The following is a 15,318-nucleotide window of genomic DNA, read 5'->3' on the forward strand; positions in this document are numbered from 1 at the left end:
ACTACTGTTCTTTAAGCCAATAAACCAGTTGCACTTTGGTCTTTAATTAAATTGACTTAACAGCTTGGTAAATCCCTCATACCACCTTTGTACATAGCAGAACACCTGTATACAATCCTATAATAAACAAAAGTGAATTCAAATGGCACCTGTATTGGTGGTAGGGTGCATTTGAATATATTCCATAGTCCTGCTGCATCTTAAATTAATGCTGAAGATGTCTTCTTGACCAGTTCTTTAATGCTGCTCATGTTGCTGTCAATACCTTGTTTGTGCATGTCTGACTCATTGCTGGTAATTGTGGTAACAGGCTCTAAGAAGAAGGTACGCTGGTTTCCAGTTAAGCGACTCTTCACTCACTCCTGTCCCAGCCTCAGGATTCCTAGCAGGTTTTTAAGAGAAGGTGGGTGATGATTACCAGTTAGTTTTTTTCCCTGTTCCAGTCTTGTCATGTAGATTGTGTTTATTTACTTTATCTAAGAGGTTAAAAACGCTAGTATAAACAGCTTTTCATGTAAGATCCCCACGTTTTATGCTACTTCTCTAGTAATGGGCCACTTCCATAGTTTCTAACATTTAGGAAACCCCTCCAATTCATCCAGAACACTACCCTCTTCTGTTAATCCCCATCACTTGTATGTCCTTGATTCAAGACTCTCCTTCCAAAACATTCTATATGTTTACTTCCTATAATATTAAGTGGAAATAGAGGTGAATATGTTATTTTTATCCTAATTGCATTCTTTTTTTTCCTCAAAGTCTAAAAATATCACTATACAGGCTCTCCTGTTGTGTTACGATACAATTAGAAGAAGCCAGCAGGAAACATGGTCAGACAGAAACAGATGAAGCTTGATAGTACAAAATGTGCTCATGTACAGCATGAATGCAAGTATTTCTTTTACTAAGCACAAGTTGGCAGGAAAATACATAAAATGGTTCATAATCATACTTGTATACATGGAATGAAATAATAAATCCAAGCTTACTAGTTGCCCAGACTTTATCATAGTTGAGATTTGTGCATTGAACTCAAAGTTCCTTTCATAACATATTTTACAGTGTATAAATAAGAATAGATTCACATAGTGGTTTTTCACCCCAATTTCATTTCATAGTTTAACTGGGTGAAGCCTGTAGATTTGCAGCTTGATTTATCAATAATAAGAATAAGGGGGGGGGTCCTGACCACCAATGGCTTTTTATAACTTGTGTAAAGGGGGGTTACCATTTTTAACACTGATGCCTGTGTGGCCTTTTTACTGTGGTGTGGGCTGTGCGGGATCTCGGGTGGGGCTTCGGTGGGTGGGGACCAGGGGGCCCAGAAAATATTGTTGTACAGGGCGTCGTGATTTCTGGTGGTGGCCCTGTTGGGAGGGGGGGGGGTATAATTTTCCTTTAAAGGAACAGTAACACGAAAAAATTATGAATAGTAATATAATGTACTATTGCCCTGCACTGGTAAAACTGCCATGTTTGCTTCAGAAACTCTACAACAGTTCATATAAACAAGCTGCTGTGTAGCCATGGGGGGGAGCAATTCAAGCACAGGATACACAGTGAATCCCATTGTATACTACAGAGCTTATCTGTTATCTGCTGTGTATCCTGTGCCTTTTCTCCTTTTTCAGCTTTGAATGACTGCCCCCATGGCTACACAGCAGCCTTTTTATATAAACTATAGTCGAGTTTCTGCTAGTTCAGCACACCACTACATTATATTTTCATTACTTTTAAACACTTTTGGTGTTACTATTCCTTAAAAGGGGTTGTTCATTTGTTTTTAGATTGTTCACCAGAAATCAACTTTTTTTTTTCAATCTCTTTCCATGTTTTATTTTTATTTTTTTTACTGTTTTTCAAAAGTTTGTTTAAAGTTGAATGTGTCTGGTGATTGTCTGGCAGCTAAGTTTTCCAGGTGCAGCTTCTGAACTGTTACAATTTGCTACATTTGTTCATGCATTTCTCAGCAGCATCTGTGGGATATTAGCAACTATTGCATCCATTATAACAGCTGCCTTTAAAGGACAATGAAATCCTGATTATAAATGCTGGCATCCAAATAGGGCACCTAAAAAGAAAAATGAATAGCCCCTCGCCAAGTATTCCCAATGCACACGGTTTCCACAACATCTGATCAACAACATCAAAGCATCAGATCAAAGCTGCATTACACACACACTAGAAGCTTGACACTTCCATCTAAGCCGAGCTCCTGGACCAAGACCAGGTGCATGTGCAGAAGGACCAGTGTGAAGCTATCACAAGCTCATGAAGTTTTCAGAATGAGTAGGGATACTGGTAGTGGTTAGCCGCACATGCACAGAAGATATTTAGCGATCCCTGTAATGTTGATGGATCAAAATAGAGCCTGCAAGCATCGACCCAGGAAAGACTATACTGAGCTGCATATAGAATTTTTTTTTTTACTTTTTATGCCTAAAAGTAAGGGGCAAGGGAGTACTACTATTGGGGACTTTAATTGTTCCTTAATGAAACACAGGGCTTCTACTCAGCAGGGCCAAAGATAAGAAGTTTATCAAATAATGCTCACACTTTAAAATCTAGGTCACACCTGGTGTCACTTTCCTTATTGCTGTTACTTGCTGCGGGAACATCTCACCATACCCTGGTCCCACTCTCATCATTTAGCAGACTAGTAGTCAGCACGACTTCCACTTTCCTTTGGCTGGGTGCACGTCCTCCAATGGCCACTTTCCACTGGCAATACTGGCAAAGAAATTGGTCCAGCATCTGCAGTTTTAAATAAAACAGCCTTTATTGGTCCAAGGGCATTACAGCAACGTTTCAGGCCATATGGTCTTTTATCAAGCTATAAAAGACCATATGGTCTGAAACGTTGCTGTAATGCCCTTGGACCAATAAAGGATGTTTTATTTAAAACTGCGCGTGCTGGACCAATTTCTTTCCCACTCTCTCATCATTCATACCTCCGGTTATTCCCACACACAGGTGCTTAAAAGGATACAGTAATGGGAAAATGTTGTTCGTTAATAGTGCTGCTCCAGCAGACTTCACTGAGATCCTTTTTTTCAAAATAGCAAACAGATTTATTTTTTATATTTCATTTTGGAATCTGACATAGGGCTACACATATTGACAGTTTCCCAGGTGCCTCAGTCATGTGACCTGTGATAAACTTCAGTCACTCTTTACTGCTGCACTGCAAGTTGGAGTGATATTACCCCTCCATTCTCTCCCCCCCCATCAGACCATCAGCAGAACAATGGGAAGGTAACCTAGTGGAACAACACTCAATAGTAAAAATCCATGTCCCACTGAGACACCTTCAATTACATTGAATAAAAGGAACAATAGCCTGCCTGAAAGCAGTTCCATCCTGAAGTGCTGGCTCTTTCTGAAAGCACATTGCCAGGCAACATGACCTAAGATGGCTGCCTACACACCAATATTACAACAACAAAAAAATACACTTATTCGGTTAGGAATTAAATTGTACGTGGAAGAGTGCATTATTTTCAGTGTAAACAGTGTAATTTAAAAACAAAAACTGCACCATAGAAACCATGACAGAATCCCTTTAACAATGTATCTTCCAATCGTATACACTTCTCACATGTCACAGTCATATATTGTCCCCCCAGATCACTTTGCTGCTTGGCTTCCATATTTTCTCTCCAGTGAGACACCTGCTCTAATTTTAGGTGACTTCATTACTCCCACTGACAACTCTGCTTCTCCTGCCACCTCTAAACTCCTCTCCCTAAAAATTCATTTGGTCTCTCTCAATGGACTGACTCAACTGCTCACATAGAGGGTCTTGCTTTTGATCTTATATTTTGTCACTCGTGCCACCCTTCTAACCTTACTAACTCTCCCTTAACCCCGGTCCAACCATCACCTACTTTCCTTTCAGACTTTCAGATAACACTTTCACCTGCGCTGTCACAACCATTTGATCCATAACAATTATCAACAGTAGCGGAACAGCCAATGACAGCTTCTATCTACAACTTCAACAGCTCTTGACTCCCGTGCCCCTTCTACCACCTGTCACAGCCGGCCAGCTAAACCTCAACCCTGGCACGTTAGTCTAACTCTGTACCTCAGAAGATGTTGTAGATCAGATAAACGACAGTGGAGAAAGTCACAAACTGATCCTGACTTCATCCACTTCAAGTTCATGCTATCCTGCTACAATCAAGCTCTATCAATCGCTAGACAACTGTACTTCCCCCTTTAATCTCTTATCTATCCTCTAAAACGCAACGACTGTTTGCCACATTTAACTAACTACGATGCTCTCTCCACCCATTAATGTAACTGCCTAACTGCTCAACATCAGCTGCTCCCCTCTGTATATCCCTTCACTGGCTCCCAATCTCCTCTAGAATCAAATTCAAACTACTCACATTTACATTCAAGGCCCTTAACAATGAAGCCCCTCCTTATATTACATCTCTGATCACAAAATACACTACTTCACCCACCCTTCACCTCTCTTCTCTCATCACTTCAGTCTATTTTCATCTACAAGACTTATCTCTGGCTTCTGCTTTTCTCTGGAACTCTGCCTCAACTTTCTCCTTCTTTCCAAACGTTCAAACACTCCCTAAAGGCCCACCTGATTGGAAAGCTTATTAAATGTACCTTAATTAATCAGTCATAGCTGCATCATAAATCACAAATTTGTTTCTGAAATCCTTTTGTCTCAATTGTACCCTAACGTTTAGTTTGTAAACTCTTGAAAGTAGCCTCTCTAATACTATTGTGCAGGTATAGGATCTATTATCTGGAATGCTCGGGACCTGGGCTATGCTGGATAAGGTTTTTTTTCTGTAATTTGGAGCAGTATCTACTAGTTTGTTTACAAGTTTAGGAAAAAAAGCACAGTACAACTGTATTGGTAGCTAAAGGAACAAATCTTTAGATTCACAGCATTGCAAAGTGTGTGCACACGTTTAAATTATTAGCACGGGGAGGTAGAGACCGAGATGAAAAAAGCAATACATTTCATAGAAACCTGCAAGCAAGCGGGAGGCTCTAGCCTGTGATCTGCAGATATGCAAGCTACACAGCTACGTGGACAGTGTCACGAGTGAGAGGAGTGAGAACTAAGAACATACCACAAGCAGCAGGAGATATTTGTTTGTTTGCCGAATGTCATTTCTTTACTAATCAAAGGAACGGATGTCTGGATTTTGGAGCGGGTTGCTGGACCATTTTTTTGTGAGACCCAATTCCGGTTTTTGGAGCATCTTAAAAGATGGGATGCTGGATATGGGGTCCAATACCGTACATATAAATCCTTGTTTGTTATTCAGTTGTTCCTGGTTTGTTGTAAACTAAAGAAAAGCACTGTGTAACTTGTTGGCACTATATAAATAAATTATAAAATGATGATGTTCAACTAATGTATCATTTAGAACAGTTTACAGAGTCAGTGACCCCTACCCACAGCTGCTTGAAACTTGAAATTTCTATATTTGAAAAATAGTCACAAATAGAAAGTAATTCATAAAAGGTTTCCTTGAGCATACCGGTTAAAAAAAAACAAAAACAAGCTGCATTTTAATAAACAGACTGTCAGCTGTCTTAATGAAGTTGACAGAACCAAGATGACGGCTGTGAATGGTAATTTGGTGAGGACTTTTCAGCATTCCCAATAAAGCATTAAACTAAAGCATTCCTAAAAAATTGCAAGGAGGACTTCAGATTGGAAAGAAAGTTGCTTGTAGGGGTTTTCTTATGTTTTTTAAACATTTTTTTTTTCTTAAATGTACTTTCTGTCTTCATTGTTTTTATGCTTTTTGCTTATGGAGAAAATCCTGCAGCCCAGCAGTTTATACCTGCCAGAGGATCTCTTCTGTATAAAGCTGGAAAAATGCTTGCACCATAATAACAAAGCAGATACTATGAATTAGTGGTTGCTTACACAGACATAAGAATTCTTTATTGTATGAGCATTTTATTTCCATATATACAAATGTTCAATTGCTGTCCAAATCTGTAAACTAATATAGTAAAAATTGCAATGTTTCCTGTGAGCTGTCTTTTAGTATGAGAATTTCTTATACCAGTTTATTCTCATTGATTTGCAGCTGCATCATTTGTATTACAATGAGCATTTCTTTCAAGGCAGTCTCAAATAGATTTTTTTTAGCACCTGGGCACTATTGTGAAACATGATTGTCCAAAAACAATTTGTGCAAAAAATCATTTGATGTTAAAAACTGTAGTTGACATGGATTGAAAAGTTTTATGATCGCATCATAATGCCTCCCCCCCCCCCCCACTGTCCATTAAAGGGATTTTTTTTAATGGCCTCTGAACTGCTCAGTATCTATTTGGTATATCTTTGAAATTCAAAAGAAAGTGGATGATAAAGCAATACTGACCTGTTCCAATCAATCTGTTTTTATTTGTAAATCATATATGCAAGAATTGCTATACCCCCAGTTGAGCATGGCAGAAGGGAAAACACACTAGCTACTTCTATTTTCTGCCCCTTTGCTAAAAAGCAGGTACCACTGTGCTGGGGTGGCTTTGGGGTACTTTTGACCAGAAAGTAGTAGTTATAAAGACATGTTCCTATGGATTTTTATAGACACATTGCTTTAGGTTTTGTCAGCATATTTTATAAAATATGTACTTTGTGTTTGTAATAGTAAAAGCAAAGGTTTAATCTGCCATGATATTTGCAGTGGGTAAGTATGTAGATTGCAGTTTTTCTGCTTTAAATGTTTAAAGGGGAACTATTGCAAACATTAAATTTAATATAAGCGTCATCATATTGAAATAACTGAAATGTTCTACAGTCATATGATAACGTTTTGGAACCCCTCTCGGCCTGCATAATAATTTACTTCACTTTCAACAAAAAAGATAACGGTGGTATGTTTTTCATTTCCCAGGAACATTTGTGTACTGGGGTGTTTTCTGAACAAATATTTTTGGTGAAGCAGTATTCAGTTGTATGGAATTAAATCACCTGTGAAAAACTGGCTGTGCAAAAATTTGGGTACCCTTATTTTACTAATTTGAATGCATGTAACTGCTAAAAACTGATTACCAAATTTGTTGGAATAGCTCGTTAAGCCTTGAACTTCATAGGCAGGTGTCCAATCATGAGAAAAGGTATTTAAGGCGGCCAATCGCAAGTTGTGCTTCTGTTTGATTCTCCTCTGAAGAGTGACAGCATGGGATCCTCAAAACAACTCTCAAAAGATCTGAAAACAAAGATTTTTCAGTATCATGGTTTAGGGAAGGCCATCCAGAATCCAGACACTGATCAAAGGCTATAGGAGGTGTCAAGATGCTGTTGCATTTGTAAAAGGAGGCTCAACTAAGTATTGATGTAATATCTCTGTTGGGGTGCCCATATTTATGCACCTGTCTAATTTTGTTATGATGCATGTTGCATATTTTCTCTTAATCCAATAGACGTTGTCACTGCTGAAATACTACTGCTTCCATATGGCATGTTATATAGTAAAAGGAAGTTGCTACTTTGAAAGCTCAGCCAATGATAAACAAAACTCCAAAGAATTAAGATGGGGTTCCCAAACTTTTTGATATGACTGTAAAAAAAAAATCTGTCTTGTTGCAGCAGTTGGAGTCAGATATTCATTGACCGTTAGATCCAATATATCTTAAAGGGGAGCTCCCTTTCGTAGCAGATGTATTAGAGCTCACTCAAATAACTGATTCCAGTACAAAGAAAATCTAATAAAATAACTGCCTTTTGCACAAATTCTGCATCTAGAGAGACAGGATTTCTGGTGATTTTAATAGTCAGCTCTAATACATAGTAACATAGTAAGTAAGGTTGAAAAAAAACACACGTCCATCAAGTTCAACTTTTTTATTTTTTTTTTAAATCTGCCTAACTGCTAGTTGATCCAGAGGAAGGCAACAAAAAAAACCGATCTGAAGCCTCTCCAATTTTTTTTTTTTTTTATACAACTGTTTTATTGTTTTCAGAAATAAAATAAAATACATACATGTAGCAGAGGTGACATTTCAAGAACCGTGCATTATCCATTTGTTGTTACATTATGAACGTCTTAGAATTGTTTATACTCGGTTTGCAGTGTTAAGTCACTTGTCATATCACCACTTTTTGAGTCAGAGTTGCACGGTATCATACATTTGACATGAGAGTAGCAATGTACAAACAAAGAAAGATGACAGTGGAGGGGGGAGAAAGAGAGAAGGAGAGGGTATTTTCCTTTTCCATGTCTATCATAGTCTTCTCAGGGTGGAGCACCTTGCGTGGGGTTTGAGCATTAGAGGAGGAGGCGAGTTTTTACTTATTATTTATTTATTTATTTTTTGTTACTTTTTGCATTCATGAACTGTCATGTAGTTCCCCCCTGAGGGAGGCTTCTGCCTACCATTTAGTGTAATGGAAGGGTGCTAGTAGCATATGGTATTTTTTGTCCTTTCAGAGTGTCTAGATATTTGTGCCAAATGTCAAAGAAGTGGGAACCTTTGGACTCTTTGTCCTGTAGCGCTAGTACCCATTGGAGTTGCATTGTGTATAGTAGTTTGCGCTCCCATAGCTGTGTTGGGGGGGGGTTGAGTGTTGGTCCAGAACTCTAAGATGGTCTTGACTGCAGTTAATACCATTATGTCAGCTAGTCTGATATTACCTTTGATAGTATTGTTGGTGGGTGCCGAGTATAGTCCCAATAGGATTTGTGGGTTTATCCGTGTTGCCTTAATATCACACAGGTTTGCGATATGTGACAGTACTAGGTTCCAAAGAGTGTCTAGTTTTGTGCATGACTACAGAGCATGCTCTAGTGTGGCCTCTGGATGGTTACACTTTGTGCAGTTAGGTGTCTGCGTTAGGCCTATCTTATGTGCTATTTTGGGTGACACATATGCCCTGTGGAGGAGTCTAAGAGCCACGTCCTGGAAGTATATTGCTGATAGGGTTTTTGTACGTTTTGCGTACGCTGTTGTAATTTGTGTTGCTGTGATATTTGCAATGATACTTAACCATCTCGAAATTCCTTCTGCGCGTAGGTTATAGTCTATTTTTGGTTTAATAATGGTGTATACTGTGGATGCTGTGAGTAATCTTCCCTTGTTTGCCTTTATTAAAATATCTAGTGGGTTATTTGTTAGTTGTGGCTTTATGCCCCGAATTACCTGCTCCACATAGCTTTTTATCTGTAAATATGCAAAGATGTGGTTGTGAGGAAGGTTGTGTGTGGATTGTAGTTCTGGGAATTTGTATATTGTGCCGGTATTAGGATTGAGAAGTGACCCAATCATTGTTAGACCTTTAGAGTGCCATGTTTTAAAGCGGGGGTCTGCTTTGGCGTCTTGGAATCGGTTGTTATTTAACAGAGGGAGGAAAAGTGATAATTTATAGGTGCCAAATAATTTGGTTCTGATTGTTTGCCAGGCTTGGATTACTGTATAGATCAGCGGGTTTGTTTGGCAGTGGGAGGGGATTTCTGAGGGTAAGGCATGGAGTAGATAGGATAAAGAGTGGTTTGGTATGAAGTTCTGGTCTCTTTGAACATCAGTATATGTATTTGTTTGGTTGATCCAATCTGTGGCAATGCGCACCAAGCTGGCCAAGTTGTAGTATTTTAGAAGTGGTACGTTAAGTCCTCCATTGCTTTTGGGTTGTGCTAGTTTGGATAGTGCTATCCTAGGTTTTTTGTGTTTCCATATAAAGGCTTGTAGTTTTTTGTTCATTTTGTTTGTGTCCGTGGTTTTTATTATGAGCGCTAACACTTGCATTTTATAATATATTCTTGGGAAGGTGACCATTTTGAAGAGGTTAAGTCTACCAATGTAGTTAATCGGCAGGTTTTCCCAACTTTGAAAGTCTTGCAAGGCTTTGTCTATGGCTTCTGTTATATTCAGAAGCCTCTCCAATATGCCTCAGAGGGGGGAAATTCCTTCCTGACTCCTAAATGGCAATCGGACTAGTCCCTGGATCAACTTGTACTATGAGCTATCTCCCATAACCCTGTATTCCCTCTCTTGCTAAAAAGCAATCCAACACCTTCTTAAAACCTTCTAATGTATCAGCCTGTACAACTGATTCAGGGAGATCATTCCAAATCTTCACAGCTCTCACTGTAAAAAACCCCTTCTGAATATTTAGGCAGAACCTCTTTTCTTCTAATTGGAATGGGTGACCTTGTGTCAGCTGGAAAGACCTACTGGTAAATAAAGCATTAGAGAGATTATTATATGATCCCCTTATATATTTATACATAGTTATCATATCTCCCCTTAAGCGCCTCTTCTCCCGCATGAACATCCCCAATTTGGCCAGTCTTTCCTCATAGCTAAGATTTTCCATACGTTTTACCAGCTTAGTTGCCCTTCTCTGTACCCACTCTAATACAATAATGTCCTGTTTGAGTGATGGAGACCAAAACTGTACGGCATATTCTAGATGGGGCCTTACAAGTGCTCTATACAGTGGAAGAATGACCCCCTCCTCCCGTGACTCTATGCCCCTTTTAATACAGCTCTAGACCTTCTTTGCCATTGATGCTGCTGACTGGCATTGCTTGCTACAGCCAAGTTTATCATCTACAAGGACTCCAAGGTCCTTTTCCATAATGGATTTGCCTAGTGCAGTCCGATTAAGGGTATACGTGGCTTTATTTTTACATCCCAGGTGCATGACTACATTTATCAACATTGAATCTCATTTGCCACTTAGCTGCCCAGTTTGCCAGTTTGTTAAGATCGTGTTGCAAGGATGCCACATCCTGGATGGAATTAATTGGGCTGGATAGTTTTGTGTCATCTGCAAACACTGATACATTACTTACAACACCCTCCCCTAAGTCATTAATGAACAAGTTAAATAAAACTGGATCCAATACCGAGCCCTGAGGGACCCCACTAAGAACCTTACTCCAAGTAGAGAATGTACCATTAACAACCACCCTCTGTACCAGATCCTGTAGCCAGTTTCCTCTCCATGTGCAAACTACTTCATTAAGCCCAACAGACCTTCGTTTAGAAAACAGTTGTTTGTGGGGCACAGTATCAAACGCTTTGGCAAAATCCAAATAGATCACATCTACTGCCCCCCACTGTCCAGCATCTTACTTACCTGAGCCTCATCATAAAAAGCAATCAAATTTGACTGACATGACCTATCCTTCATAAAGCCATGCTGTTTGCTGCTCATAATGCCATTCACTAGGACAAAATTTTGGATGTGATCCCGTAACAAGCCTTCAAATTTGCCCACCACAGATGTCAAGCTTACTGGCCTATAATTGCCAGGCTGAGATCGTAATCCCTTTTTAAATATTGGAATAACATCAGCTTTTCTCCAGTCCATAGGCACCATACCAGATGAAAGTGAAGCCAGATGAGAAAATCAGAAATAGGGGCTGGTCTAAAACTGAACTAAGCTCTCTTAGAACCCAGGGGTGTATGCCATCAGGCCCTGGAGCCTTGTTTACATAAATTTTTCTTAAAGCTTTATGAATCATATCCTGAGTCAGCCACTGACTAGATTGAGCTGAGCCATTAGTGCAGCTATAAAGTGAGCCTTTGAACTTGGACTCCTCTGTTGTATACATTGAAGAAAAGAACTGATTTAACACATTTGCCTTTTCTGTATCTGTTACAACCATACTGGTACCATTATTTAATGGAGCAACACTCTCAACCTGCATCTTTTTACTATTAATATATTTAAAATACTTTTTAGGGTTAGTTTTCACCTCCACCGCAATTAATTCTTCATTTCCTTTCTTTGGCTCCCGGATTGCTGATTTACAACATTTATTACAGTGTTTATATTCATTAAATGCAGTTTTGTAGTTTTTAAAGGGGTTGTTCACCTTCAAACAACTAGTTGTTATCAGATAGATCACCAGAAATAACGACTTTTTCCAATGACTTTCTATTTTCTATGTGTCACGGTTTTTCTAATATTGAAGTGTAAAGTGTCATTTCTCTCCTTCTGAAGCAGCTGTGGGAGGGGGGTCGCCGATCCTGTAAACTGTTCTAAATGGATACATTTAGTTGATACATTTCTTATCTTTGTCCCTGCTGAGCAGAATCTCTGGGTTTCATTACAGGCAGTTGTTAGAATTGATACAATTGTTGCTAATACTCCAGAGATGCTGCTGAGAAATGTATCAACTAAATGTTGCAAAATTGTAACAGTTTAGAGTCTGCACCTGAATTACTGAGCTGCCAGACTCAAACACCAGAGACACAAACATTCAACTTTAAACTTAGATTTTGGAAAAAACGTAAAAAATTAATTATGGAAAGTAATTGGAAAAAAGTCATTATTTCTAGGGAACAATCTAAAAACAACTAAATTGAAAAAAGTGTTTGGAAGGTGAACAACCCCTTTAAATGCCTTTCTCTTCTTTCCTATTAACTTCTTTCCTTCTGTATTAAGCCACATAGGATGATTCATGGAGCTTCTACATTTACTCCTTTAAGGGAATAAATTGAGAACAGTAATGATTTAATATCATTTTAAATGACAACAATTTCACATATTCTAGGCAAAAGGGACCCCTTATAAGATATATTGGATCTGTCAATGAATACCTTACACCCAACTCCTGCATTAAGAAAGAATGATGAGAAACAGATGCTGAGAGAGGAATAGTGAAGATAAACTTGATTATTTCAGAAACAATAAAGAATATTTGATTGCATTTCAAATTTTCTTATTTCAGTATGCTGAAGCTTAAATGTAATTTTCACAATAGTCCCCCTTTAATTTTAGCATAATAGGTGTATTACAATTTTTGACTTGCTTAAACAATGCCATATAATATGTAAATGTTGTATGAAGTTTAATGATATATTTTTTTTTCTTTTTAATAGGTCGGAGATCTCCCTCATCAAGGAGTGGTCACCGATGTGTGGCAGACAATACTAATCTTTATGTGTTTGGAGGTTACAACCCAGACTACGATGAGTCTGGAGGGCCAGAAAATGAAGACTATCCTCTATTTAGAGAACTGTGGAGATATAATTTTGCTACAGGCATGTGGCATCAGATGAGCACAGACGGTCATATGCCAAGGGAGTTGGCATCCATGTCATGTACGCAAGTCCTAAACTTAATTGCTAAATAAAAATTTTTTTGTTTTTCCATTCCACTTTTTATTCTGAAAAATTCTAGAAAAAAAAAATGGTTTGTTTTGTGTTTCTGAGCTTTAAATCTGTTTTATTTTCTTGCAGCAGCCCTGCTTTCCATTATATTTTTTCCCATGAAAGAGTTATTTAGGCTCATAGCACAGGGCAAGTGATTTTGACACTGGTGCTGTCAATCAGTGTTTGCAATGGAGTGTAGTGTGCCATAAACCTATCACTGTTTTTTGTTTTGTTTTTCCATACTAGTTTTAATAATTCACTGCCGAGCACTAAAGGTGTTAAACAACTTACCATAGCCACTGGTTGTTGCCTAAATAATTTTTTACAATATTAAGATTGCATAACTTTACATGTGGAAGATTAAGACAAATTCAGGTATCTTTATATAATGAGGTCAAAGTCTCCCATCCGCAGAGCAAGATTAACTAAACAAATCAGAAATGTAGAACAATTTTTCCCTAGAATGGAGATTTTATAGCTAAAGCTTGTGTAACCCATATTGCTAAATAGGATATAAGAAGTCATGTTCCATGACCATTTACAATTACAAGGCCACAGGCAAAGGGATTTTGTAAAGGTGATTAGAGTTTAAAAGGTTTAGGGACTGAGACTGACACTTTCCTATTCATGATTATTATTATTTTTAGAGTGCCAACATATTCCACAGTGCTGTAAAATAAATGTTCTACAAAGAACAGAATTACTTTCATAGTGACCAGTAACATATACAAGGTGAAGAGGGTCCTGCCCAAAAGAGCTTACAATATCAATGTAATAGATACATACATAGATAATATAGTACTAGCAATGCAATTTAAGAGTGATGCTGAGGGCCTGACATTATTAATTGTCTGTAGCCAGGATTATTATATTTGGCAGACATGCTGGACTGGGGTTTATGGGGATTCGACTGGGAATTAAAATCCCAGGGTTAATCGAGGGTTAATTACTGGGTAATTAACCCTCGAAATTCGACTGGGAATTAAAATCCTTTGACTTCGAATATCGAAGTTGAAGGATTTCAGCGCAAATAGTGCGATCGAAGGATTATTCCTTCGATCGAAGGATAAAATCCTTCGAATCGAACGATAAAATCCTTCGAATCGAACGATTCAAAGGATTTAAATCCAACGATCGAAGGAATATCCTTCGATCAAAAAACTTAGGAAAGCCTATGGGGACCTTCCCCATAGGCTAACATTGAGTTCGGTAGCTTTTAGATGGCGAACTAGGGGGTCGAAGTTTTTTCTTAGAGACAGTACTTTGACTATCGAATGGTCGAATAGTCGAACGATTTTAAGTTCGAATCCTTCGATTCTAAGTCGAAGGTCGTAGTAGCCCATTCGATGGTCGAAGTAGCCCAAAAAACACTTCGAAATTCAAAGTTTTTTTACTTCGAATCCTTCACTCGAAGTTAGTGAATCGGCCCCTATGTGTATGCCTCAAACTGGAGTACTGTTTACTTTAAATTAAGATGGGAGGTTTCTAAAGGTAATTCTGTCCATGTCCTTTTCTTGAGTACAGCTTGAAATTGTAATGTTAATGATTCTTTAGGCCTTGTGCTCTGTGCCCTTTCTACAGAACTAGGTCTCCTTGAAATTAAGGTACTGCTTTTATGTTAATCTTTGTGCATCTCTTGTCTTAAATGTATGAGTGTCAACAGAGCACACAGAATCTAATCTAATAAATTGGCCATTGCAAACCAATTTCAGTTTCCAATGTACTGCCTTTTTTTCTTTCTTTTGTTTAGTGGTTTTACATGGTCAAAATCTTCTGGTGTTTGGAGGCACTGGAATCCCATTTGGTGAAAGCAATGGTAATGATGTTTACGTCTGCAATGTGAGGTACAAAAGGTGGTCAAAGCTAAACTGCAGAGGCAAGAAACCCAACCACATCTATGGGCAGGTATTTAAATCAAGTCCCCCGTAGGCTGGATAAGAATAAGGAGCAGGTTTGGGGATCACTGTTCCAGACCAAATGCAAAAACTACTCAACTAAGTGTTAACATGGAGAATCATTGCATTGGAAGTGTAACTTCTTCCCATTACTTCTCATTTCAGGCAATGGCAATTATACATGGCTTTCTGTATGTATTTGGAGGAACCACTGGTTACATATACAGTACAGATCTACACCGACTTGATCTTTCAACCAGGGAATGGATTCAGCTAAGGCCAAACAACCCCCCTTGCGATTTACCTGAGGAGAGGT

General features: G+C 38.5%; 1 protein-coding gene across 3 annotated transcripts in view; it reads left to right on the forward strand.

The window, feature by feature from the left end:
- LOC108713033 (kelch domain-containing protein 10-like) overlaps nucleotides 1-15,318 on the forward strand; it is a 44,984-nt gene that overhangs the window by 11,061 nt on the left and 18,605 nt on the right. Inside the window, exons 2-6 of one of the 3 annotated variants that reach the window (XM_018255693.2) lie at nucleotides 311-403; nucleotides 760-888; nucleotides 12,835-13,056; nucleotides 14,858-15,012; nucleotides 15,168-15,316. In XM_018255693.2, the coding sequence (XP_018111182.1) occupies nucleotides 828-888; nucleotides 12,835-13,056; nucleotides 14,858-15,012; nucleotides 15,168-15,316 (587 nt within the window). In that variant the 5' untranslated portion in view covers nucleotides 311-403; nucleotides 760-827. The remainder of the gene's footprint in view (nucleotides 1-310; nucleotides 404-759; nucleotides 889-12,834; nucleotides 13,057-14,857; nucleotides 15,013-15,167; nucleotides 15,317-15,318) is intronic. The other 2 variants (XM_018255695.2, XM_018255692.2) reach the window with 2 other exon arrangements.

Source organism: Xenopus laevis, chromosome 3S (genome assembly GCF_017654675.1).
Source record: "Xenopus laevis strain J_2021 chromosome 3S, Xenopus_laevis_v10.1, whole genome shotgun sequence".
Lineage (NCBI taxonomy): Eukaryota > Metazoa > Chordata > Amphibia > Anura > Pipidae > Xenopus > Xenopus laevis.